Source organism: Pogoniulus pusillus, chromosome 24 (genome assembly GCF_015220805.1).
Source record: "Pogoniulus pusillus isolate bPogPus1 chromosome 24, bPogPus1.pri, whole genome shotgun sequence".
In the NCBI taxonomy this organism is placed as follows: Eukaryota; Metazoa; Chordata; class Aves; order Piciformes; family Lybiidae; genus Pogoniulus; species Pogoniulus pusillus.
The window spans coordinates 1,461,516-1,488,708 of record NC_087287.1 but is presented as its reverse complement, the minus strand read 5'-3'; the positions used below and the strand labels follow the sequence as shown (position 1 = coordinate 1,488,708).

Genomic DNA, 27,193 nt, shown 5'->3' with positions numbered 1-27,193 from the left:
GGCGGGCGCAGCTCTCCCGCCCCGCCCCAGTCCCGTCCCGAGGGTGGCGCGCGGGCAGCGCGGTGGTCGCTGCCGATGGAGGTGGGAGCCGGCGCTGAGGCGGAGCCGCTGTTGCCCCCACGGAGCTGGCGAGCGGGACGGAGGCTCTGGCGGGCCGGTGCCCGTTCCGTCGCTGAGGATGGTGAGCGCCGTGGGGCGGCGGTGGCGGCTGTGCCCCGGGCCCGGCGCCGCGGGCTTAGCGGGAGGCGCACAGGGAGCCGCTGCGAGAGGGCTAGCGCTGCTCTCGCCTTTAGCCTCAGGGCTTGCGCCCTCCCTAGAGCGGGGAGCTGGGCACCGGAGGAGGAAATTCTCCAGCATACCGAGGGGCCGAGGCTCGGCAGGCTCTGCCGGGCTTTTGCCGTCCCGCCGGCGTTTCGGTGGCTGCTGCTGCCGGCAGCTGCGCCCCGGGCGGCTCTGAGGGACCGGCTGCGGCCGCCCTGGCTGGTTGAGCCCTCTGAGCCGCTGTCGGTGACCTCCGACGCCAAGAAAGCCCGGAGCTGCGGCAGCCTGGGGCTTCATGGTTTTAATGAATTGTTTGTTAAGGTGCTGACCAGATTATTTGACTAACCCGGTGAAAACCAGAGGTCTGACTTCTCATTGCCCCCAGGAGAGGCTCCTTTGCGTCAGGCTCTCCGTTTTCAGGGTTTCACGTCATTTAAGTGCCCGGTTTAATGTCAGTGTCCGAAGTGCACGGAGGTCTGGGAGAGACCCTGCAGCCCCGAACGAAGCACTTAAATCATCCCTGGTGACTAAGTATCACTTGATGTGACTAAGAGTTGCAGAAGGAATTGGATGTCTTCAGCAGCACGCGTGGAGAATCTGTTTCTGTTTCTTTAAACATCTCGTGGCAATTTCCTTGGTTTAGTTTTATATTAAGGACAGTTGCTTAGCTTCTGCCCTTTGAAAGTCGATGGGCTCGGCCCTGGCCTTGCTGCGTGCCCCAAGGACCTGGAGCTGTCCTTGCTCTCCTTGTAGCTAGGGCAGTTCTTTTACACAGCTGTGTTTTTATCTCTCCGGCTTGCCACGTCTTGTAGCAGATAACATCTGCCCCGGGTGGCTCTAGCTCGTCTCCTGTTTGTGCTCAGCCTTTCTTGCACTGCGGCTCCTATCGTAATCAGTACAGAACTGTGGCGTTGCTTCTGCTCGGATAAACGCTGACATTTAGCAACTGTTTGCAGCCTTTGTAGAAAGTTGATGCTGCTGAATCATGTGGCCCGTGAAATGGGCTGGGACTCAGATCAGTGCTGTTTCTGGCGTTGCTCGGTGTCTGAAGAAGGCTGTGCCGGCACTGGGACTGTCTCTGTCTCACTGTATCCCGTGCTGTGGTTGCCGTCTCCTGGGAGGAGACAGCATGAAGTACTCCTCCAGCCACTCACCCGCTGTGGCAAGGCTGCTCTAGCAATGTATTTTACCTGCTTCTAGTTCCCTTGACTTTCCCTCTGGTTTTCTGTTTTCCCCTTCCTCTTCTCAATTCAAGAGAGATGTTGAGGTGCTGGAAGGTGTCCACAGGAGGGCGACAAAGCTGGGGAGGGCCTGGAGCACAGCCCTGTGAGGAGAGGCTGAGGGAGCTGGGGGGGTGCAGCCTGCAGAGGAGGCTCAGGGCAGAGCTCATTGCTGTCTACAGCTACCTGAAGGGAGGCTGTAGCCAGGTGGGGTTGGGCTCTTCTCCCAGGCAAGCAGCCACAGAACAAGGAGACACAGCCTGAAGCTGTGCCAGGGCAGGTCTAGGCTGGATGTTAGGAGGCAGTTGTTGTCAGAGAGAGTGATTGGCATTGGAATGGGCTGCCCACGGAGGTGGTGGAGTGGCCCTCCCTGGAGGTGTTGAAGAAAAGCCTGGCTGGGGCACTTAGTGCCACAGTTTAGTTGATTGGCTAGGGCTGGGCGCTGGGTTGGCCTGGATGATCTTGGAGGTCTCTTCCAACCTGGTTGATTCTTCCTCCTTTCTTCCTCCCTCTCTCTTAGCTTCCTTGCCTGATCGGTTATTCAAAAGTCCTAATTCAAGTGAACACAAATGTCTAGCTTAATGGTTGAACTTGATGATCTTAAAGGTTTCTTCCAACCTAAATGGTGCTAGGGTTCTTGAATGCCCTTTATTCCTCATGTTCGTATCTCTATGTGGGCTTCTCAGGAATGCATTTTGAAATGTGCTGTAGTAACCAGTTTCATGATATTTCATTTCCCTTTGTGTACTTTCACCCCTTCCTGTGTCTTGAACTCTGATCTGTTTAATATGGTGATAGTAACTTTCAGAATGAATTTTAAAAACCATTAGTTTTGGTCTTATCTGACTGGAGATTTCTGTTGGTTTTGGAGAGAATGAGACCAAGCTGAACATCAGCATTTCTATTGAGCATCAGTAAAAATGCCCCAGGATACCAGTGTCTGATTTTTTTTCCCCAGATTCTCTTGACAGCAGACTTCCTCAAAGAATAATTTGATTGAGGCTCTGTTACAATGTGTATTAATTAGGACTTACCTCTGTATGAAATATCCTGGTCTTGTGATAGCTGTTTCACTGCCATGGTAGTCTCTAACTGCTGAAGCTAAGTGGAAGAGACAGCCTCTCCAGAAAATACAGCAAGATGCGTGATGTGTTTGGGAGGATGGTTATTTATGGTGCTTAATGCACAGTGCTGCTGATGGAGCAAGTGTGGCAAGGAGTTGTATCTATTTTTGTGTGTGTACCAGTGCCCTTCTCCATAGGGACCATGGCTGTGGAGCTTCTGTTTAATAAGCAAGCTGTAGGCTTTATCCAAAGTACAGCAACTGATTCCTATTTCTTTTTAACTTCACAGGTACTGGGAGTGATAACGACCTTTATATAAACCAAGCCATAGTATTTATTGAAGATGCGATACAGGTAAACAGGACTTGTTTGTTAGTGACTCTGATCCTTTCAGTGTTAAACCTTTCATGGAATCAGTCAGGGTTGGAAGGGACCACAAGGATCGTCTACTTGTAGCCCCCCTGCCTAGTTCTAACCCCCTCTGCCCCTAGTTCTAGCCACCCTACCCTAGATCAGGCTATCCACAGCCTCGTCCAGCCTGGCCTTAAACACCTCCAGCCATGGGGCCTCAACCACCTCCCTGGGCAACCTATTCCAGGCTCTCACCACTCTCATCCTGAACAACTTCCTCCTCATGGCCAGTCTGAATCTCCCCACCTCCAGCTTTGCTCCATCCCCCCTATTCGTGTCACTCCCTGATAGTCTAAAAAGTCCCTCTCCAGCTTTTTTGTAGCCCCCTTCAGATCCTGGAAGGCCACAAGAAGGTCACCTGGGAGCCTCCTGTTCTCTGGACTGCACAGCCCCAACTCTTTCAGTCTGTGCTCACAGCAGAGCTGCTGCAGCCCTCTGAGCATCCTCCTGGCCCTTCTCTGGACACACTCCAGCATCTCCACATCCCTCTTATAGTAGAGGCTAGCTTTGAAATGTTTGTGTGTTCAGGCAAGCTCCATGTCAGTGTCTTGCCTTACAAAGCAAAATTAGAATTCTGAATTCCTGTGGTGTGCAAGTTTTGGTCAACTTTTGCTGAGCAGAAACATGTTTTTCCACGTAGTGACGTGGATACTGTCTGCTCTTAAAGGTTGTGAGAAGATGCTGATTTGTGGGATAGTTTTGTTGGTTTAGGGTTTTTTTGAGGGTGACTGCCTTTATTGCTAAGGGAAACTGTCTGAGCAAGCCCTGTAATTTGCTTCTAACTCAGACTACTTGCCTGCCTTAAAAGCTGGTGGAGTTTAAGACTAGCTTCAAGAGAAGCTGGAACTCTTGTGCTTCAGCTGAACTTAGTGCCTTTGGAAATCTTCATTCTGTCTTTGCTTCTCCTGTACTGGCCATTGCTGCAGCTCATGAGGTAGTGTTTGATTATCTGAGCAACTGTGTGGCCTTTAAGAAAACCTAATTAGAACCTTTCCCGTTACACGCGTGGAGACTACAGCTGTGGTCACTGGGGACTGGTGTCTCAGTAATTAATTACATGCACAATAATCAGTCTGGTTGTGAAACTGGAATTGTCTCAAGACTTGAGCTATGCTAATTAGGGCTGGGCTTACTTTAGTAACTTTATCTTTGGGCCAGTGTCATGTCTGAATGATCCCTTCTGCTTTCTGCCTTCTGCCTGCAGTATCGATCCATAAATCATCGTGTGGACGCCAGGTCGCTGGGGCTTTACCGCTGGTACTACTCAAGAACTTGCCAGTGGTAAGACCTTGCTGTTCTTCTTGCTCATGGTTAAAAAACTGTTCAACAGTTTTCTTTGTTGTTAAATACTGAGATACCCTTGTGAGAGCTTGCCATAGGAAGCACTGGATCCTGTGAACATGAACTGGTTGGAAGGGACCTTGAAAGATCATTCGGTTCTACTTCCCTGCCAGAGCAGGGTCACGTAGAGTAGGTCACACAGGAACACATCCAGGTGGATTTTGAATGTCTCCAGAGAAGGAAAGTCCACAACCTCTCTGAGCAGCCTGCTCCGGGGCTCTGGTGCCCATCCAGTGAAAAGGTTTTCCCTTCTGTTCCTGTGGCATCTTCTCTGCTCCAGCTTGCCCCCGGTCCCTTTTGTCCTGCCACTGGATATCTCTGTTGCAGTTTGAGGCTGCATCCTCTTGTTCTGTCCCTGGGTACCTGGGAGAAGAGACCATCCCCTGACTAGCTACAACCTCCCTTCAGGTATTTCATCTGTACCCAAACAGGATCTTGAGTTTAACCATTACTGTAATCCTGGCACTGGCTTTCATCGAGAAGCCTTCTTCACTTACCCTCACCTCAGACGTCCGTTACCGCCTCCCAGCCTGGAACCCTCCCTGCGGGCTGACCGAGAGCATCGAGCTGCTTTGCTTGCTGGTGTTCGTGGTCGATGTGTCCGTCAAGGTGAGCTGCTGGGCAGGGGCAGGCAGTGTGGCTTTTCTCTGCTGTAGCTTTTGGGGGGTGTCTTTAAGCCTTTATGCAGTTGTTGGAGCTGCTTGGCTGTGTGACAGCTTGGCTTACAGGAGTGGTTAGAGAGTGCAGCTTTGCTGGGCTGACAAAGTCTATTGCCTTTTTTTAACCTGAGAAATGTCAGCTGCTGTTTGTGTGGAATAAGTGAAACATGGTTTGCTAAGAACATGATGGGTTTTGGCTTGGCTGCTTTGGGCTATAAAACTTGGGGTGTGTAATAAGCAAATGTATCCCAGCTCCTTTCAACAGGACTAAATAAAAACAGTCAGAAACTGAGCTTTCCTTTGGCTGTTTGCTCCTGAAAAATCTCTTGCTATGCTTATTAAATTGACAGTTTTCTGGTGTTCAAGGGATTCTTCTTGCATGGCCTATGTGCACCTTTCACTGTTACTGACCTCTATCTAGTTCTTGCATGTTTTTGTGTAGATTTCAGGGAACTCTATGAGCACTTATTAAAATTGCAAGTACTTGGCAAAAAGTGGATATTGACTTTATTGAAATCTATTCTTAAAATAAGGCTGTTGTTTGTCTTTTTCTCCCCAGAGTTACTTAATTGGCTGGGAAGAGTTCTGGAAAAATAAGTGGCTAATGGCTTATATACTGACATTAATTATCTCCCTGACTGATTGGACTGTATCACTGAGTTTTTTCTGCATGGAGGTAAGAACTGAGGCCATTAAAGTGCATTTTGAAAGCCATTTCACCTTGAAATTGGCCCAGTGGGGCCTTGAGTTGAAAGGTGTTACGGTGGGGAAGTTGGATTAGATGATCTCTAAGGTCTTTTCCAGCCTAAGCCATTCTATGGTTCTTTTGTGTATAAAACTTCCTTTGAATCATAGAATCAACCAGGTTGGAAGAGACCTCCAAGCTCATGCAGTCCAAACTATACCCTAGCCCTGTCTAATCCTATTTGCCATTGGAATGGGCTGCCCAGAGAGGTGGTGGAGTCACCGTCCCTGGAGGTGTTCAAGAAAGGACTTTATGAGGCACTTAGTGCCATGGTCTAGTTGACTGGATAGGGCTGGGTGCTAGGTTGGACTGGATGATGTTGGAGGTCTCTTCCAACCTGGTTGATTCTATGATTCTGTGACTAGAACATGGCACTTTGCCTGCATCGTGACTTCAGTGGGACAGCTTCAGCTTCTGAGCACAGCCTTTTAATGTTGCATTGGTGATTTTTTTGTTGTTGTTGTTGCTATGTGTCCGTGGGTTTTGACAGACTTGCATTAGAAGTCTTTGTGGTGTTACTCTTGGAGACCTCAGTGCCTGATCCATTCATGGTTTTGGGTTGTTTTGCAGAACATGAGAATAAGAAGAATTCTTCGTCCTTTCTTTCTCCTTCAGAATTCTTCTATGATGAAGAAGACTTTAAAAAGTATCAACAGCACACTGCCAGAAATGGCAAGGTAGGTGAGAGGGTGGGAGACCTCCTTTCACAGCAAGCATGCAGTTACTGCTAGCATTCTATGGGGTGACATCTGAGCTTCTTGATGTGCTAGTGAAGTGGAACCGGGGAGCTTAGTCTTAACTTTTTGCTGGCTTTAGCCTGTAAAATGTCCCTAGGGTGCATGTGGTGTGGCTCTCTGTGTGGCAGGGGAGGTTTCTGATGCCAGCTGAGTGGGGCTTTTTAATCCTGTTTGTTATATAGAGCCATTCTGTAAGGGAAGAGCTGAGGCATCACCTGGGCAAAGCTGTGTGCTGTGCATACTCAGTGGTATGGGTAGACACATGTCCTTGTCTTCCACTGCTGAGTGCCACACAAGAGGATAACTCTTCTTCACATCTTCAGTGCTTTCATTTCTAAATGCTGTTAGCCATGTGTGTGTTAGGCTGTGCTGTCATTAGAAATACCCTACTGGTGAAATTGCAGCCAGGCAGCAGGATGCCACTCTGAAAGAGATGCCTTCTGTGGCAGAGGTTGTGTACACCTACTGCTTATAGAGCTCAGGGTCTTTGCCTGTTGCTTCTTAACCAACATGTCCTAGGAGAATCAGAGGTGTGTGCAAGCCAGGGTGGTGTGTGTTCATCGGAGGGTATAAACAGCACTGAGTGCACAGCACAGGGAGGGTGGTCAGAGCCAGCACCAAGATGCAAAGGTGAGATTTACTGGGTTGGAAATCATCAAGTAAAGCTTAGATTAGTTCAAACAGTCCTTCCTATCCAAGTGCAGTCAAGGACTAAAAGTAACCCCAGTGTGCTTAGAGCACTTTTGATTAGCAGATCTCCAGAGAGGGATCACTTAGCCTGTTGTATGAAAGAGAGCAAAAGGAGTGCAGGGTGACAGGCAGCACTCAGGAGCTGTTTGTCCCACACAAGCGTTAACAGGCTTTTAAGGTGGAATGTCATAGAATCATATCATACAATCAACCAGGTTGGAAGAGACCTCCAAGCTCATCCAGTCCAACCTATCACCCAGCCCTATGCAGTCAACTAGACCATGGCACTAAGTGCCTCATCCAGTCTTTTCTTGAACACCTCCAGGGACGGTGCCTCCACAACTCTTTCTTTCCTACATGTCTCATGTGGCACTTAGTGCTGTGGTCAGCTGATTAGATGCTGTTGGGTGATAGGTTGGATGTGATGATCTCTAAGGTCTTTTCCAACATGGTTAATTCTGGGATTCTGTGAACAATGACCCTAACTTCAGGAAAACAAGTGTTAGAATCTTCTTGGCCTCTGTCTTGCCAACTGGCTAGGCTCATGGCTGAGGAGTCCTGAACAAGTGTGATTCTTATTGTGCTTCATCTCTGTTAACTCCATATAGCTTCTTAAAAATACCTCTGTTTTTTATATGCATCCTCGTGCCTTAACTAAAGGCAGTAAGACCAAGGTGAAGCTGATATTAACGCATGTAATCTGTTTTCTTCCCAACAGTGTTGTTCTGCTGCTAGCTGTTCATCTGTCTCTCTTCACCATGTTTGCTATGCTGCTGTTTGCTCGGACAAAGGTAACCAACTGAGTTTATGCTTCCATAAACCTTGGTTTGTTTTCTCCCTTTTCTCACATAGCTGCTGCATGTCTGGTTCTATGATCAAACTGGTGAAACTTGTTTCCCCTGGAAAAGGTTGTGTGACCTTATCAGACTAAACTGGGATGAGTTTAAAGTCCATTTAGGGAGATGTAACATGAGCTGTTTCTGCCATCATGCATCAGAAGGCCCTTCAGAACAGTGTGAGAATCTCTTCATCCTTTAGTGAAGAATTTGCTTCCTATTCCACAGCTGAAGTCCTTCCCACTTGCTTTCAGCAGTGCCATGTTTTACTAACCCAACTTTGCTGCTCAGAGCAACATTAGATGGTTCTAAATGTGCTTGACACCTTTGTTTATGGTCCTGCATATTACTGGTGTTGATGCCATTGTCACAGGTGAGAAGTGAAAGGAGGCTTCTGTGTACAGTTCTCCAATTTGAGCCTCTGAGTTACTTTCTTTGCTGTTATTGAAACCTATGCTGTTGTGTCCAAGAATCTTAATGTTGTCACTGTTTTGTTTGTCCCATCTCTCTCTTCTTTTTTTACCCTTTCCCCCCCTTTTCCTTATCTAGCTTTTTGCTAAGTTTAGCTGCTTCTATGTTTTCTTATCTTCCACTCCTGGTATCTCTGGCCTTGCCTTGGTGGGTTTTTGCCTGCATTACTCTGATGTTTTGGTTTCTGATATCCTTGGTCATGAGTCTGTTTTTATTCTTCCTGCTTCTGAAAAGCAAACTTGAAATTCTGTGGTTAAAATGACTTCTGTGCTCCAGTGCTCTTGGTATGTTCCCCCCTTCTTAAGCTTCCTGTATCTTAATGTATCATATTCAGATTTTTTTTTTTGGCCTTGCTTTTTAAGACCTCCCATATACATGTTCCCATGACCACAAAGATTTATTGCATACTTCTCCTAGTAACTTTATTCAGGTTTGCACCTCCTTTCCTACTGCAGTTTGCTCTTGAGCCTGCCTCTGGTCTTCCTTGTCTTAGGCACACCTCTTGAATTCCCTGAAATTGGAAGCAGAGCTCTGCTTTTATCTTTGTGTTCAGTTGCACTCTGGATCTTTGTGTTGTCTCTGCATGTCACACCTCATTTCAGTATTTGAGAGGAGTTCATCACCTGTGGGCAGGGATCTTTTGTAACAGAGCAGTTGCTGAGGCAGGTCCTCATTTCAGTATTTGAGAGGGGTTCATCACCTGTGGGCAGGGATCTTTTGTAACAGAGCAGTTGCTGGGGCAGGCCCTCATCACTGAGGAAGCTGTTTTATTTCTGTTCTTTAGTATAGACAAGGTGGTTTGATACTTGTTCTGAAATTGTATTTTACTTTTGGAGTGTCAGAGTATAGAATTCAGGGTGCTGGGGTTTACATTAGTGCTGAGGTGTTCTCTGTACCTGGAATAAACAAGCAGCAGCCTGGATCAGCTATAGTGTGGCCAGCAGTGACAGTGCCCTTGTTGCTCAGCACTGGTGAAGCTGCCCCTGCAATACTGGGTCCAAGAAGTACATTGAAGTGCTGGAGCATGTCTAGAGAAGGGCAACAAAGCTGGTGAAGGGTCTGGAGAACAGACAGGGTTGGTGAGGAGCAGCTGAGGGGATTGGGGGTATTTAGCCTGGAGAAGAGGAGGCTGTGAGGAGTGTCCCTTTCAGGGAGCTGTGGAGAGCAATGAGGTTGGAGTGAGGTGGGGATTGGCCTCTTCTCCTTAGTATCAGGAGGAAGTGGCCTGAGGTTGTGCCAGGGGAGGTTTGAGATTGGAGGTTAGGAAACATTTCCTTGCTGCAAGAGTGGTCAGGCATTGGAAGAGGTGGCTGAGGGAAGTGGTGGAATCACCATCCCTAGAAATACTCAAGGAACAAAGTGATGTGGCACTTCGGGACATGGTTTAGTGGCTGTGGTGGTGTTAGGCTGATGGTTGGACTTAATGATTTTAGAGGTCTTTTCCAAGCAAATAATTCTGTAGTGGTTCTCTAACAATGAACATCTCTTTGACTAGGATGGGCAGCAGGACAAGGAGTGGATGAGGTATTTCCGGAACTTGCCAGATTCGCTGACGTCACTGCTGGTCCTGCTAACCACAGCAAATAACCCTGATGGTGAGCAGTCCTTCACAACTAACTGTTCTCTCTCTTCAAAGAATAGATTAAGGTTATCTCCAGACTACTTTAGCCCTTCTTTCAGCTGATAGTTGTTGGTAAAACCAGAAGAAGGTCATGTAGAGATCTTTCATGCCTGTAGTAACTCAAGCCTTACCTTTGGTGTCATTTTGTATGCAGCTCTAAAGTGGAGCTTTGTAAGGGCTTTGACCAGTTATCAAGAATGGATAGAGGTCACCATTTTTCATCTTGAGTAGTAAATTCATCCTTCCTCTCTTTGTTAAACCTGATGCAGTGATGATTCCTGCGTATTCTAAGAACCGAGCCTATTCCATCTTCTTCATCCTCTTCACTGTGTTAGGTAAGTTACCTCTTGTCCTCAGCCATTGAGCTGCCCTTCACCTTGGACGTGTCTGTCACAGGGAAATGCATACAGTAGTAGAGTGTATTCAGACAACATTTTGGAAGTCAAACACAAGAGAAGTAATCCTTTTAAAATTGTGCATCTGATACATTACATAGGCTGAAATTTCTCTGAGAAACAGATGTATTTTAATTGTCCTTACTGCTTTTCTCCAACAGGCAACTTGTTTCTGATGAACTTGCTTACAGCAATCATCTACAACCAGTTCCGAGGGTACCTGCTGGTGAGTAAAGCACTCTTCATTTTTGTTCTGGGAGGATTTGTAATGAGCTGGGGCAAGAGTATATGCTAAAGCAGAGGCCGAGTAAGTAAAAGATCACCTCAGCCATTTCCAACAGTATTTCATCCCAGATGTAGTGGTTCTGGGTGTCACATCACTCTCCCCCCAAAGAATTCACCCAGACTAGACTCAGCTGGCTGGAAGTTAAAGAATGAAGCTTTATGTTGACAGCCTAGCACTACTGACAAGCAGATGTATACAATATATTACAGATATTTACAGCTATATGCAGTAATATGCAACTTAGAAGTAATACAGAAATGCAACACGTCTCCTGGCAGCCAGGCCACGCAAAGGCACTGGAGTTTGGCAGCTAAACCTCTGGGCTATAGCTTAAGCTTTTTCCCCTTTGTACCACTGCAGCCGATGGTCTCTCTAGCTTGGTACCAACAGCAGGCAGTTCCTGCTTGTGTGCGTTCTGACTGGTCTTAGCTCATGCCTGTAGTTTGCTACAGGTTTGGTGGCAGGGGAACTCGGTGACTTAGACTTTGCATATGGTTTCCCCCTCATTTATAGCTGATCTTGTAGTTCCTTCCTTCTTTGCTTTACCCTTCCATGCAGCCTTATAATTCCTTCCTCTTACTTGCATAGTGCTGTTGTTCTCCCAGCCCTTCAGAGGGCCTGAAGTGGTGATGTGCAGTAACAGCTGCTCAGATGAGCTGTTTCTCCCTTTCTCTCTCAATTACTGTCTTTTCCCTGTGAGACTGTGCCATAATCTGATTCTCAGCAAGGTAGCTGAGTTTGGAAGAGGTTAAAAAGAAGAGTAGCTATAGCTCTGGCTTTCTTCTTTTTGCCCAGAGAGTGAAGCTGTGCAAGCTGTTTGAGTCTCTGTCCAGGGGTATGAATTGCTGTGCATACTTGAGCTTGGCTGCTGCTGTTGTCTTGAGCAGGCATGTGCCTGTGCAATCCAGGATTCAAAATAAACCATCGCCTGGACGTTTACTTGCCCTCCAGAGACTTGTTTGCTTGCTTCCTTCCTTCTTGTACACAGAGTTCTAGCTGGGAGTGAGGCCTTGGAAAGTCTCCTCTTCTGATCTGTAATCACAGCCCTGGGATGAGTGCCAGGGCATCCATGTACATTCTGACTGTACAACCACAGTAATGCATGAGGAGATGGCTAGCCCTTCTCTTCTGGTGTGAATGGGCTTTGCTGATTTCAGCTCATGAGTCTTCATAAGACTCCTTTAAACTGTGGAGTGTCTGCCTGGAGTGTCAGAGTTGAACCCAGTATGTGGCCAACCAGATCTAGTGGCTAATGACAGGGACTCCATGGTGGGAAAACAATGCTTTGCCTTCCTGAAAAGCTGTTTCAGTTGAGCAGGCATGGCCCTACCTGAGGCTTGCAGTAAATTCTGTCTATGGACTGGGCAAATAAATTACAGGCTTTATTTGATACCATCCTGTCAGGTTTTCTTTAGACAGCTGTAAGCAGATTGTCTCTCCTGTGGTGTTTTTACTGTGCAGAAGTCGGTTCAGTCCTCGCTGTTCAGGAGGCGGCTGGGAATCCGGGCTGCGTTCGAGGTGCTTTCCTCCCTGAAAGAGGCTCCTGCTAATGCACAACAGTAAGTGATGGGTGCTGAAACCGTAGATTATCTGAGAGAAAAGAGCAGGATTTTGGTTGTCTTGTGCTGTTTAGTATATTTGCTGAGGGTCCCTCTTGAAAACTGACACTTCTCCACTCATCTCTTCTGTGTTGTTACCTTCTGTAGTGGGGTGATTATAACACAGTTTGAGACTCTGGTGGGGTCTGTTTCTTTTATATTTCCACTTCCAATTTTATCTGCTTTTCAACAAAAAAGGCACAGCTCTTGGAACAGTTATTTTTGCCACCAAGACAGGTTATCCCATCCTGTTTTCTTCTCAACAGGTCATATGTCAGTGCTGGGGCCTTAAAACAAGTGCTGCAGAAAGCTGAGATGGATTCTCGCTGCAAACAAGCCATCCTGAGGGTGAGAGATGCCTTTTCTTGGGCTTTATGCTGGTGAACAGCAGCAGCATGTGATCCTAAGGAGGGGAAAGCAAGAGTCTGTGCAGTTCTGGAGCCCCCGACACAAGAAGGACATGGAACTGTTGCAGCCAGTCCGGAGGAGGCCACCAAGATGCTCAGAGGGCTGCAGCAGCTCTGCTCTGAGGACAGGCTGAGAGAATTGGGGCTTTGCAGCCTGGAGAAGAGAAGGCTTCAAGGAGGCCTTGGAGTGGTCTTTCAGTATCTGAAGGGAACCTGTAGGAAGACTGGGGAGGGACTATTGACAAGGTTTTTAAATGACAGGATGAGGAGTAATGGGTTTGAACTGGATGAGAGGAGATATAAACCAGATGTTAGGAAAGGGTTCTTTCCAGTGAGGGTGGTGAGACACTGGAATAAGGTTGCCCAGGGAGGTTGTGGAGCACAGAATGTGATCATATGATCACATTCTGTGATCCACAACCCACCCTGGAGGTGTTCAAGGCTGGTTTGGATGAGGCTTTGAGTGACCTGTTCTAGCAGGAGGTGTCCTTGCCTGTAGCAGGGGGTTGGAACTGGATGAGCTTTGAATTCCCTTCCAACCTAAACCATTCTATGATTCATTCTAAGACAACTCCCACAATCATGTGGCAGTTTTGTGTGAAAGTGAAGTGTTGCTCGAGCTCACTCCAATGCCTTGGTGCAGGTTGCATTGCATCTCCATTCCTAAGGTAGCCTGAGGGTGTTGGCACTCTTTGAAGCAGCACCTAATTGAGGTATTGATCTGAATGTCTCTTTTCCATGTGAAGTCACTTGAAATGTGCTCCTGTGACCAGCTGTCAGCTACCCAGTTTCAGAAGCTCTTTGAAGAACTAGACAAAGATGCCATTAAGCAAGTAGGTATCTGACAATGGTTTATAAAATGGCACAAGTTGAGTGTGACCTTGTGCACAACAAGTAGTGTTCTGCTGTCAGCATTTTAAGTGCCTGGGCCAGACAACATATGCGAGGGCTGTCTGTGTAGATTGTGTTCCACAGGAGGATTCATTGCAAGGAGACAAGGAGTGAGGGTTAGACTTACAGCACAGACTGCCTGAAAAGTGCAGTGAGGGTAGGGAAACACTGGAGCAGGTTGCCCAGGGAGGCTGTGGATGCCCCCTGCCTAGAGTTGCTCAAGGCCAGGCTAGATGGAGTCTTGAGGGACCTGGTCTAGTGGAAGGTGTCCATGCCCATAGCGGGGGGTTGGAACTGGATGATCTTTGGGGTCCTTTCCAACCTAAACCATTCTGTGGATCTATGAAACGTTCTCTTCTATGTTTGCATGTAACTAAGACTTCTGAATCTTTTGAAAAAGATGAAATGTTGGGAAATGGGGGAAGAAAACACACAGTTATTAGCTTGGTGTTTGGTTTACCTGCATGGAGCATTGGAGAGAGGTTGGATTATCTCCCTCCTTTACCGCTCTGCTGGATTGTGTCATAATTATCAACTCATTTGCTAACTGGAAATGGTCTCTTGTGGCTAATACCCAGTGTTTGAAAATCCCTTCCTATTGAAATGTTAAAGTTAACCTTCAGCCTTGACATTTTGCTTTTAAAATATTTGCTTCTCTGCATCTGAGGTTGAGGGTGGTTTTCCTGCACACTGAAGTGCTTATGCTTTGTGTCTCAGCAAATTCTTTGTGTTCCTTTCAGCATCCTCCCAGTCCAGGCTACCAGTCCCGTTTGATGCAGAAAATGCAGTTTGCCTTTGGCCATCCCTACTTTGGCTACTTGGGGAATGTTGTAGCCCTTGCAAACATTATTTCTATCTGTGTAAGTAAAAGGACTTGCAGTTTGCTTGCTTGCCACAAACCTCAGTTCTGGTTTTGTTCTTCAATCTGGGTTCTGATGAGCACTTCTTGTAGCGGGTGTCTGTGTTTGCCATTCTTTAGCCATTCACAGTCTTAGGAGAAAATATCTGCAGTCAAAAACTGTATTCTGGTCTGCTTGGCAAAGCCTGTGTGAGGCATTAATGACTCTGTCTGCTCTTGTGCTCAAGATTCTGCTTTATGCAGCAGTGAAGCAGTGCATTGATGAAGTGTTTCTCCTTGTTTCAGGTGGTTTTGGTGCTAGATGCAGACAAGCAGCCTTCTGAAAGAGATGATTTCTTCCTGGGGGTAAGATGCCACAGTTATTCCTGTAGTTCTCGCCCTTCCCTGAAGTGTCAGTAGTTCTAACACTTGCTTTTATCTGGGGTGGGGGTGAAGGCTATCAACTGCTTCTTCATCCTCTACTATCTGCTGGAAATGTTGCTGAAGATCTTAGCGATGGGCTTGAAAAGATACTTGTCATACCCCAGCAACAGGTTCGATGGGCTTCTGACTGTCATTTTGCTGGTAAGCCTTTTGTTACCTTCTGTCTTCTTGGGTTTGCCTGGGGTGATTAGGAGCTGCCAGAGCTACTGGAGTTGCTTTTCATTCAGCACCAGTATGCCGAGTTAAACAGCAGTTGGCAGTGTGGTGGTTTTCAGTGCCTTCTAAGTGTTGATTCTCTTAGGGGCTCCCTTTCTGCAGGTAGCTTTTATTAAGCTGATGGATAAGTTTGAGCTTTATAAGCAACCTTTTTAATCTTATTGGGAAACAGTCCTCTCTTGGAGTAATTGCCTAAGGAATTATGTTACTTTAGCTAAAAATCAAATTTCTTTCTGAAATGAAAGGTAAAAAGACTGGAAGATTATTGTCGTTGTTTAGTGAAAGCCTGAAACCCAAAAGGCATCAGCCTTATGTTCACAGTTAATGTAGTTCACCTCCTTTTATGTGTCACGGTTGGATGATGTTGGATTTGGGATTTACCTAGTCATGACCATTTCAGAGCTTTAAAGTGAGTCTAATTAGTGTCTTAAAGCTCTTGAAAGTGTTTCCTGTCAAGAAACTTGCATAATAGTTTGAAAGTTAAAATTACAAGGTAAGGTTTTCACTGTGTTTGGTTTTTTTTTCTTCCCTAACTAAAGGTTTTGGAGATTGCAACTTTTGCTGTGTATGGATTTCCTCATCCTGGTTGGTAGGTAACCTCTGAGCTGTTGCCCTATGTGGCTCATGTTCACACATGCTGATGTCATTGCGCTGTCATTGACAGCCCAGGCCACGATTTACCAAACCTAGTAGAATTTCTCCACCTCGCAGTTGCAGGAATGGGAACTTGGTACAGCTACTAAGCTGTTGCAGGATCAGGTTGTCCATAAACTTAGTTATGATCTCATTGCTGTCTACCACTACCTGAAGGGAGGTTGTAGCCAGGTAAGGTTGGTCTCTTCTGCCAGGCAACCAGCAACAGAACGAGGAGACACAGTCTCAAATTGTGCTGGGGAGGTCTAGGCTGGATGTTAGGAGGAAGTTCTTCACGGAGAGAGTGACTGGCATTGGAATGGGCTGCCCAGGGAGGTGGTGGAGTTGCTGTCCCTGGAGGTGTTGAAGAAAAGCCTGGATGGGGCACTCAGTGCCATGGTCTGGTTGATTGTTTAGGGCTGGGTGCTAGGTTGGGCTGGATGATCTTGGAGGTCTCTTCCAACCTGTCCGATTCTGTGATTCTATGTCTATGGCTGTGATTGGTCCGAGAGTAGACAGGTCTGGATGCCACCAGCAGCTCTCTCAAAAGGAACCCAGGACTTGCCAAGCTTGGTGCATCCAGTTTGGGAACCCTCAATACAAGAAAGAGACAAACTGCAGCAGAGGGCCAACGAAGTGATCCCTTTCTTGTATTGAGGGTTCCCAAACTGGATGCAGCATTCTGGCCAGTCGTAGGTTATAAAGAGTGGTTACAGGAGGAAATAAACCTCCTTTTGTTCTTTCTCCCCCCAAAATGTTTGCCATGCCTTGGCTTTTGACCAGAAGCTGTGGGGAATCTACAGTTGCTTGCAGCTCAGTGCAGTCACCTGTGTGTTTCTGTCATGGGCTGGTTCTCTGACTTGTTCTTCCCTGTGTGTTCCAGGAGGCCTGAGCTGATGGGCTTGCTGTCCCTCTGGGATATGGTGCGGCTGGTGAACATGTTCATTGTCTTCAGGTTCCTGCGGATTATCCCTAATATGAAGGCAATTATTTATCCCTCCACACATCCGAGTTCTTTCCTGGTCTGGTGTTCTTGGTAGTTACAAATTGTTGTCCAAGCCTGTCAGAGAAACATGCAGAGTGCAATCCTCTGGCACCCAAGGAGGGTTACAAGAGATCTCTGAGTGTCCAGGCTATTGCACAGTCCCTCACAAGCTCACTCTCTTTTACACTGAGGACTGCAGTGCTGAATGTTGTTTTTAAGTATCCCATGGAATAGCACTGTGGCAGAGATGCTCTGCATTCGGGTGTAGCTCCTTTCTCTGGCTGGTATTTCTCTGGCTTTCTAGCAAAAATCAGGTAGCTTTGAAGCACGGTGAATGTCATGCACATAAAACTCTCTTTTGTTTTAGTTCATGGCTTTGGTTGTTACTACACTGCTGGATTTGGTAAAAAACTTGAGAGCCTTTGCAGGGATCCTTGTGGTAAGTTGTGATGCAAGCTTGTCTTTTCCTTTTGTTATAGCTAACAAAGCATAATAAGGGTATGTGAACTCTTCACCTTCGTGGAATCACTCAATGTTAGGGGTTGGGAGGGACCTTAAAATGTTATGACAGGACAAGGGGTAATTTGTTTAAACTGGCAGAGGGGAGATTCAAACTAGATGTTAGGAAAGGGTTCTTTCCAGTGAGGGTGGTGAGACACTGGCACAGGTTGCCCAGGGAGACTGTGTGATCCACATCCTCCCTGGAACTGTTCAAGGCCAGGTTGGATGAGGCCTTGAGCAACCTGTTATAGTGAGAGGTGTCCCTGCCTATGGCAGGGGATTGGAACTGGATGAGCTTTGAGGTCTCTTCCAACCTAAACCATTCTATGATTAAGACTGTGAAATCCAACCCCCCTGGCAGAGCAGGATCACCCAGGGCAGGTCACACAGGAATGCGTGCAGGCAAGCTTTGAACATCTATAGAGAAGGAGACTTCACCACCTCTCTGGGCAGCCTGCTCTAGGGCTCTCTCACTCTCCAAGGAAAAAAAGTGTTTCCTTATGTTCACCTGGACCCTTATTCAGCCCATTCTTCCCTGAGGCATGCTACAAACTTCAGTTTCCTGATGGGCTGCACACAGTGACAGTGCCTCATTTATCAGTTCCTTTAGGAGTGCCTTTAAAGGAGTGATTGAAGCATCCTCAGAGTGCTGGCCTCAGGCTGGATACTCTAATTTCAATGCTAACCATAGCCTAGTTTGCCTTACCCTGGCTTGCTTAGGTTGAATTCAATAGCAAAGCAACTGTCAAGTTGTTTCCAGTTGAGAAGGCTTTGAGATGGCATGTTTGGACATGAGTTCTGCCAGCCTGGTTGAGGTATGTCTGTGGGAGCCTCTGTAAGCATGTGATTAGAGGCTGATCACTGTGAGTGAGGCCAGTTACAGGAATCCTCCGTTTCTCAAGCCTGGAGTTCCTGGCTTTGCAGCAGTGTCTGCTGGGGGAGCTAAGAAGTGCCTGGATAGGCAGTGGCTACTGCTGCTGTATGTAGGCTTTGTTTTAGAGTTCCTTAATTTAAGGCAAGGGTTAGAGAGCAAAGATTTGGTGTGCTAGGTATTGGCTACAGAGTTGTGCTGATCTCCATACTTCCCATGCCACCTACCCAGTGTCTGGCTTTGTCATTAGTCATCTCTGCTTTCTATCTTGAGGGGCCTGAAGCTGCAGTCTGGAAAGGTTTCTGCTGCAGTTAGAATTTGAAGTATTGGATCAGGCAAAGCTAAGGTGGTGACAGCTTTGTGCTGTGCTTGTCACACTTGCCACTGGGAGCTACTCTTGAAATTGAGGAATACTTTGGGAGAGCAGGAGGTTCGAAGTTGGCCTTTGCAGGTGAAGGTTCATCTTAGGAGCCTGAATGCCAAGCTTCTGTGTGCCAGGAGGAGACTGAGGAAAACCTTTTCATGGCTCAAGCCGTTACTCAGTGCAATCTGTCTAAAGGCTGACAGCAGTTTTGCTGTCTTTGTCACTGTGCTAAAGGAGCACCTCTGTCACCCAGAGGCTGGTAGGGTTGTGTTATGGATGGGTGGAGGTGGCAGTGATTGATTATTGCCAGGGAATCTGTCAGAGCCCTGGGAGAGAGCAGTGGATGGGGTGAGTCGTTTCGGATCCCAAAGTGGTGTTGCCTCAGGCGAGGCTGCACCTGGGCTGTAGTACTCTGCTGGAAGCTCTTTTTAAGTCCTGAAAGACAAAGACGGTAGGAGCGCTGTAGTAAGCAGCTTGATGTCCTTTTTAGGAAGCCCGTTGGCATTTCAGTGTCATGTTCCTACCCCATGAAGAGGCTTGTGTCTGCTGCTGCTTGTCCTTAAGCCCTTGAGAACAAACTCGAGTTTTGCACCAGCCGTGAGGCAAGGCTGCCACAGTGTTTGCCACTTCCATCAGTTTCATTTGCTCTTACTTGTGCTTACATGGAAGCTGCCACTGAGCTTCTAGTGTGGTGCCTCTGACTCTGCAACCGGCTGATGCAAAACTGCTTTCCTACTGTTAGCCTGGAACAGGTGCTGGTAAAGTAATGTAACTGATCAGCTCATTTCTCAGGCAGAGGGAGTGTGCTTTAAACATCTTTTACAAAGACTAACAGCAACTTTATTGCCAAGCCAGAGACCCCCAGCTCCTGTTAGGCAGGGGAATGTCAGCTTCAGCTTATTCCAGGAGGGTTCGATGTCTGTGCTTCATAGGTCAGGGCAGTTTGTCTCGCTCCTCTCAGACATCGCTCTTGGGTCTGTGTTGTAGCGAAATACAGAGATAGGACTCGTGGCATCTTCACCTGAAGACCTGGCTTGTTCAGGTCATCCTAGGACAAATGGCTCTTTACTCAGTCGTGGGGTATTTCTAGAGCAATCTTTTTAGGATCGAAGCTACTCAAGGAACTGCTGAAGGCTGTGCAAGGTGCCTCTTTGAAAAGCAATTTGCATCTGTAACCAGTGAAAACCAGAAGGTCCAATATCCCTCATGGTTTTGAGAACTTTAGACTAATACCAGGCTTTTTCAAAGAAGTTGTTGGTGGAAATGTCAAATCCTGAGGTAGTGAGTGGCTGAAGGACAAAGCTAAAGGTTTGTGTTCTCTGAATCTAGCAGAAAGCTCCCCAGATGCTTAGATTTATTCTTTTTAAACACAGGTACTGTTTTTTGGGTTTCTTCTTTCACTTGCTGTTCTAAAGTGTTGCTACTTAAATATCAACATTCTGAGACACATGAGAGTAAAATAGATCATAAACAACTGGAAGTTAACCAGAACATTGAACAGTGAGGGCAGGCAGTTAAGTAATAGAGTCGTTGAGAAGCGTTTTCGGTTTAATAGCGTCAGGCATTGTTCTTGCTGAAATTCCTCTGTGGTACGATCTGAATTCCATGTTAATTGCATTGTTTTCTCTCTCTCTAGCGACAGAAGTGCTCCAAGCTAATCCTCGCTGATATTCTTTGCAGGTGGTTTTCTATGCGTTTGCCATCACTGGCATCATGCTGTTTCAAGGAGTCGTTGTTCCCTTGGGAAACACCAGGTAACATTCTGAACATCACAGCCTGGCTTGCAGAAGCATCTGCAGCCTGGTACCTCTGAGTTGTCTGGGGCTGGGTTTGGGGTTTTGCCTTTTGTCCTTGGAGCCTTCCCTCTTTTAATCCGAAGCCACACAGGCTTCTTTCAGCTGTTGTTGCTTCTGTGTCTTGTTGCCATATTGAAATTGCAGGAATGCTTGTCTGTAACTTGAATTTTCACCCTGCTCCAGCTTAAGTAATGCCTCTGCTTGCTGCCTGTGTGGTTTTAAGGCACAGTGTGTAGAAAGTTCTGCTCACGTTGGGCTTTGGCTCCCTTCCAGCGCTATCAATGCAACCTACGACAACGGCACGCTGCAGTGCGGCACCTACGAGCAGCTGGAGTATTGGCCCAACAACTTCGATGACTTCACTGTGAGTCTGAGCCTTGATGGGCTCTGCCCCCTTTCCCTCTGCTCGGCTCTTCCCCTCGGCTTCTGGAGCTCAAGTGTGTGATGTAGACACTCAGCTCCTGTTTCCCTCGTGTTGCTCAGGCAGCAGTGGTGACTCTGTGGGATGTGATGGTGGTGAACAACTGGCAAGTCTTTCTGGAAGCGTTTTCAAGATACTCCACTCCGTAAGTTTGGCTCCAGACCTCCTTTTAGCTTAAGTAGTAGTGTTGCAGTCAAGGGAAAGTGCAATTTTATGGCTCACTTTAGACACTTTTAGGCTGGTGTTTTTCTACTGCCTACTTCAGTGATTGTCTGTTCATCTGATCTGCAGGTGGGCAAAGATCTATTTTGTAGCCTGGTGGTTGATCTCCTCTGTCATCTGGGTTAATCTCTTCGTAGCTTTACTTCTAGAGGTAAGGAAATGTATTTATTTGGTGTTAGATCCTGAAGACAGGGTCTAATTTGTATCTCAGATGAAAAAAAAACCCGGACAACTCTTTGGGAAGAGTGTGCTGGCTTTGTGTGTGCTTAGTTTATTTTTCTCCTTGGCACCTTAGAATCACAGAATCAGTCAGGGTTGGAAGGGACCAGAAGGATCATCTAGTTCCAACCCCCCCTGCCATGGGCAGGGACACCCTACCCTAGATCAGGCTGACCTGGCCTTAAACACCTCATCCAGCCTGGCCTTAAACACCTCCAGGCATGGGGCCTCAACCACCTCCCTGGGCAACCCATCCCAGGCTCTCACCACTCTCATGCTCAACAGCTTCCTCCTCATGTCCAGGCTGAACCTCCCCACCTCCAGCTTTCCTCCATCCCCCCCAGTCCTGTCACTCCTGATAGTCTAAAAAGTCCTTCCCCAGCTTTTTTGTAGCCCACTTCAGATACTGGCAGACCACAAGAAGGTCACCTGGGAGCCTCCTCTTCTCCAGACTGAACAGCCCCAACTCTTTCAGTCTGCCCTCATGGGAGAGGACAGACTCTGTGCCTTGAGCTGCTGGGGAAGTGTGTTCTTTCTTCTAGACATTTTTGTGTGCAACTTTTGTCCACAAGTCTGGTTGCATTTGGTGTGCTGGGTACATTTGTCACCACAGCTCCCTCTATAACCGTGAGGAACCTGATGTGTTACGGAATTGCTCCTCTCTTGTGCTTCAGCACCTCACTTCAGCCTTAGTGATTCAGGCTGCAGGCTTTTTCCAGTTTGATTTCTCAGCACTCTAAATACTCACATTTTAATGTTATTACCTTTCTTGAGTACCACACTAGGAGAGTGGAACAGGTTAATGATTTGGAAGAGATGATATCCTAGAGTTCTTTTAAAGAAGCTGTAGCTAAGCAATACCCTGAAGGATATTTAGTTATGCTGATGTCTCAAATGTCCAAACTTCTCTGCAAGCCCAAATACTTCTGGAATTTTTGAGCATGAGTGGAACATTAATTATCTGTGGCCATCTGTTCCAGCTTAATCTTTGTAGACTTCTCTTCGAAGTAGTGGAAGAAGTGGAGTCCCTGTAGAGGGCACTTCATCCCATCTTAAAACCCAGGAAAACTTCTTCTGGAGATTGTCTTCTTGGTCTGGTTGAGAACTGAAATTTGCTACTGCAGGCAGGATGGTGAACTTTTAGACAGAAACTTTGATATTAGTCTGCTGAGCTTCAGTCTCACCCCTGAGTGTGTCAGAGAAGTCTCTCTGTTGTAGCTGGAGGCCAGGCCTATGAAGTATTACAGAATCTAGAATGGTTTAGGTTGGAAGGGAACTCAAAGCTCAGCCAGTTCCAAGCCCCTGCTGTAGGCAGGGACACCTCCCGCTAGAACAGGTTGCTCAAGGCCTCATCCAACCTGGCCTTGAACACCTCCAGGGAGGCTGTGGATCACAGAATCGCAGAATGTGATCATATATCACCTTCTGTAATCCACAACCTCCCTGGGCACCACCCTCACTGTAATGAACCCTTTCCTAACATCTAGTCTGAATGTCCCCTCTGCCAGTTTAATCCCATTACCCCTTGTCCTGTCATTACAAGACCATGTCAATAGTCCCTCCCCAGCCCTCCTGTATGTCCCCTTCAGATACTGGAAGGCCACTCCAAGGTCTCCTGGAAGCCTTCTCTTCTCCAGGCTGCAGAGCCCCAACTCTCTCAGCCTGTCCTCAGAGCAGAGCTGCTGCAGCCCTCTGAGCATCTTGGTGGTCTCCTCTGGACAGGCTCCAACAGTTCCATGTCCTTTTGTATTGGGGGCTTCAGAACTGCACCCAGGACTCCAGGTGGGGTCTGAGGAGAGGAAAGGGGCAGAATCCCCTCCTTTGCCCTGCTGGCCACACTGCTCTTGCTGTAGCCCAGCACAGGGTTGCTATCTGGGCTGCACTTACAGTGCTGTCTTCTTCATGCCTGCGTGGTTGTGGCCAAAGCTTGCTGTAAGAGCCAAAATGCTGCATTCTGTAGCAGGAAGTCATTATTTTTCTCTCTTTTCTAATTAGCCTGGACTGTCTGTCCACACCCTGCTATTGAATCGTCAGAGTTACTAAAAGTTCCTGGTTTTAAAAACAGGGGGAAAGGTAAAGCAGGTGAACTCCTGTGGGTAGTTCTCACAGTCATCTTGGGGAGGCAGTCCTTCCTCAGAGTAGCTGGCAGTAGGTCTGTCTTCTACTCTGCTGTTCTCTCAGTGCATGATGAGATAGTTACTTTATTCCTGAACAAGGGGATCGCACAAGGCGGTGACCTGCAGCCAGTAAATATGCTGATGCCTAAAGAAATCACTGCTCTGACACACTATCTCATCCCAAACCTTATTTACAAGCTTTTTGACCTGATATGACCTCTCTCTGATGTCACCAGAAGTAGCCTCTCTCCTTTCTTTGGTGCATTTCAGAACTTCATTCACAAGTGGGACCGGCGCTGCCATCGAGCATCTCTCTCAGATGTTGAGTACCAGAGGACTGTTGAGCTGATGTTCAGGTGAGCTGAGAGTGGCTTCATAACCAGCCTCAGTTTTAAGGTCTGCTGTAAAGAAAGCGTGCTGGGAGAGTGAAAGGTTTGGCTTCTTTGTCCTCCCTCTGAAGCCACCTGTTTCCTCTGCTACTTTGCAACAATTCAGGGAGTGCTTCAGTTAGGCCTGCTTTAAGCTGATTTGGCAGCCTCACCCTTATCTGCTTTCTGCCCTTTGCTTGATGGGGTAAGAGGTGTTGGGGGCATGGGGGGCAGGACTTTGAGAGGGAGAAGAAAAGGCAAGATGAGGAAAGTGCTGCAAGTTCTTGGCCTATGTCACAGTTGTGGGTGGTGAGTCGATACTTGATGATCCTGGTGCACGTCGGATATTCAATAGTAGTGCTGGGAGCGTGTGCTCACTGGGGAGGGTTCTCAGGAAAACAAATCTACTGACCCTCAGTTGTGGTGGACTGTGTGCAGGAAATTGCTTCCCTGCTTCTTGTGGGAAAACAGCTGCTGGCTGCCGCGACACATCTGCGAAGGATGGATCACTTGCGAGTGGATGCAGCCTTAGGGAGCGCCAGCTTGTTGTAACTTCCACTCCTGGTTTCAGAGCGAGCGCACTTACCTCTCGCCATGCGCTGCAGGAGCAAGTGCTGAGAGCTCCCCTTTGCTGTCCCTAACAGCTCATGTTTTTCCTTTCTAGAGATGTTTTGGAGGAGCCTACAGAGGAAGAGTTGATGGAAAAGCTGCACCAGCACCCACACCTGCACTTGTGTAGGTGACTGGTGGGGAAGGACTGACTTGTTTAGACCTCTGTTTTCTTGAGGTTGTCAGCTGGGAGAAGCTGGATGGATTTTCTGTGCGGTGCTCTTAGGAGAAAGCAGGACAGTCTGCAAGGTTTTGCCTGGCCATTCTCTGCAGAAAGTTGGGTTTTATTTTGGGGTCATATCTTTTTGGTTTTTTGTGCTTGAAAAGAAAGATTTGAATCCTGCTAATTGGACTTGGTTTTAAGTTGCGATTTTAGAGGGATAGTGGAGCTGTTATTTTTATAAACTTAATACCAGAATGTGCTCTTTTCCTTCTTGTTTTTAAAGACAGGGAAGTATGTTTAAAATGACTGCACTTTAAAACATGAACTTTCTGATCACTGAGCCTGCTACTGTTTTCAGCACGAGAAACTGGAACTGCCTTTTCTGGTGGGTGGTGTAGCCGGGGCTGTGCCCTGCAGCTGATGGATGAGTTAGGCAGGACCAGAACAAAGTCTTTAATCTTTTTGTAGGGAGAGTTGAAGCACTATTTTTATTGCAGCCTGACACCAGCAGATCTTACCAAATTTTCAGGAGTTAAATCATGTCAGAACACAATCAATTTCCACCCAACAGGGCCTGCCTGCTTCACACATCCTCTCTTCTTGTTTGTTTTTGGTGTAGGGGGCACGCTGGTTGCATGCAGGTAACTTGGAGAGCAGTTCTAACTTTGAGTGGTGCAGCTGCACTCATGGTTTTCAGTGTGGTAAAACTGAGCTCTCCTTCAGAGTAAATATTCTCATGTTGCTTTTTAGTGAACCTTTTCCTTTTACTTCCTTCCAAGGCCTGTTCTACTCTGTATCTTATTTGATAGAAAAGCTGAGGAGAATGAACTTTGGCTGGCACTGTAATCAGTGTCAGTCTCTCACTTAAAGGGAGAGGGAGGGTCAAACAAGTTGAAATGGGCTAACCAAAGCACTTACCAGTTCACATTTTCGGTCAAGTCTGTGGGATTTGAAAGTGCTCAACCAGGATTGCAAGACCACATTCTTTTATGGCTTAATGACCACATGCTGTATACCACTAACTTTCACCTGGGTCATACTTCTTGGGTAAATGATGGTGTCTGTAGAGAGTTAACAATGAGCCACGTCCCCAAGATTTTTGCTGTCCCTTAGTGTCTCTCTAAAAAAAGCTTTTGTGTGAAGCTTTGTCTCCTAAATCACTATGAAGAACAGAATTGATCCCAACTACTATTTTTATATGTCAAACTGAAATTCCCCCTTGGGGTGCTGCCTCGCACTCAGACACTGTCACCAATCAGTGCTCGGCTCTGCCTTGTCACAGACCTGGGGAAAGTAACTGGCTGTAAACCACTGCTACTGTTCATAACTCATCTGATTCCTTTTTCCAAACAACAAAATATTTTGTGGCAGTGCCAAGCAGTCATCTTCTATACTTTTCCTCCTCTTTTCCCCTCATTTGTCTTTTCTTTCTTTCCTGCAGAGGGGAGAGGGAAATGTCTGGGCTGATGGCACATTTGAGCTCCAAAGCTATTTCTGCCTTCTCATCTCACTGTCTGGAAGCTGTGTAGTGCTTCTTGTCTGTTTCTTTGGTTTATGCTTATTTCCCTTGTACTGCAGAACAAAATAAACCTTGTAGCTTGCCTGTGTGGCAGACCTAATCTGAACTGAGCTCTGAGCTACTGCTGCAGTCTTCCTCTGCTTCTCTGAACTTGCCTTTTAAGCCAGGCTCTTGTGTGCGTTCAGTCTCTTGTTTCTGTTGCAGAGTGGTCCACCCAGTAGCTCCCTGGCGCTGGTCTGGGTGGCATTTCCACGCTTGTTTTCAGTCATGCACTTAGAACACACATCATGGCAGGTAGGTACAGGCATCAGCAGTGTTGCTGGATGTGAGGTGTTGTTCGGTACGGTTTGATGTCAGGGTAGTTTCTGCTCCCCTAGCACAATGCAGTCACTGTCGCTGACTTGTTGGCACTTACTGACAGAGGTTAAATAGTCCTGTTTTCTGACAGAGGTTAAGTAGTCCTATTTTACCTTTCTTGCTGGAGAGCAAGATTTTATTTTCCACTGTTCTGAATACTTGAAGTAGCCTTGCCTTGCCAAAAAGGAAGTGGCTGGCTCTGAAGAGCCTGCAGGTTTAATGTCTTCTTGTTGTTGCCTTTAAGGTTGTTTGGGTTTTTGCCATTGTATTCCACTACCTTCTACCAAAGGAACACAAATGGGTGTGGGATTATCGCCAACACCACAAACATCTCCATTATGTAGGCTCTGCATCAGGCCAAAGGTGAAGAAGGCTTTCTGAAGGGAATAGTCTTGTTCTTGCTTCACCTTTATGTAACTGAAAGCCTAACTAGAATTGAACATGAACTTGTGGTTCCTGATGTCACTTGTACTGGAAGATGTACACGACCACGAGTCTTATGCAATAATTGTACAAACCATGGAAATGAATGTGTGGAACTGGGTAACATTGGAAGTTTGCATTATTAAAGAAAGGTCCTTTGTAAAATATGAAAAGAATTGGAGTGTTGAAGTGATTCTTGTAGTTCATATTTTGCCCTTCCCCCTGTGACTCACACAGACTCAGAATGTTAGGGGTTGGAAGGGACCTCGGAAGATCATGGAGCCCAGTGGTCTGTTGGCGTTATCTGATTTTGGAACAAGTTGTAGTTTGGACTTTGAGTAAAAAGAGTTGCTAGGTATGAAGGATGCTTCCTTAACTGAGCACTGGACTTAGGGAGTTCACAGACTCCCCTTCATGGCAGTGTCCTTTTAGGAAGGGTTTGACAAGTCACCTGCTACAGCTTTGTCTGGATGTTTGTGAACCTGTCGCTGCTT

At 47.0% G+C, this 27,193-nt stretch overlaps 1 protein-coding gene across 1 annotated transcript; it reads left to right on the top strand.

Moving 5' to 3' along the window:
* The first annotated feature begins 16 nt into the window (after positions 1-16).
* Positions 17-26,875, top strand: TPCN2 (two pore segment channel 2). The gene is made up of 25 exons (XM_064163037.1): positions 17-181; positions 2,835-2,899; positions 4,161-4,237; positions 4,729-4,906; positions 5,516-5,632; positions 6,272-6,378; positions 7,847-7,919; positions 9,931-10,030; positions 10,326-10,391; positions 10,613-10,677; positions 12,199-12,296; positions 12,602-12,683; positions 13,489-13,575; positions 14,374-14,493; positions 14,778-14,837; positions 14,928-15,056; positions 15,671-15,720; positions 16,648-16,747; positions 17,117-17,188; positions 20,166-20,239; positions 20,555-20,645; positions 20,765-20,847; positions 20,994-21,075; positions 23,531-23,616; positions 24,293-26,875. The coding sequence occupies exons 1-25, from the start codon at positions 76-78 to the stop codon at positions 24,369-24,371; spliced, it is 2,247 nt and encodes a 748-aa protein (XP_064019107.1). The 5' UTR covers positions 17-75; the 3' UTR covers positions 24,372-26,875.
* The last annotated feature ends 318 nt before the right edge of the window (positions 26,876-27,193 follow it).

Coding starts and splice junctions, on each gene's coding strand:
- TPCN2 (XM_064163037.1), top strand. CDS start 76: ATGGAGGTGGGAGCCGGCGCTGAGGCGGAGCCGCTGTTGCCCCCACGG. Junction 10,031..10,325: donor CACAGCAAATAACCCTGATG/GTGAGCAGTCCT, acceptor AACCTGATGCAG/TGATGATTCCTGCGTATTCT. Junction 14,494..14,777: donor CAAACATTATTTCTATCTGT/GTAAGTAAAAGG, acceptor TCCTTGTTTCAG/GTGGTTTTGGTGCTAGATGC.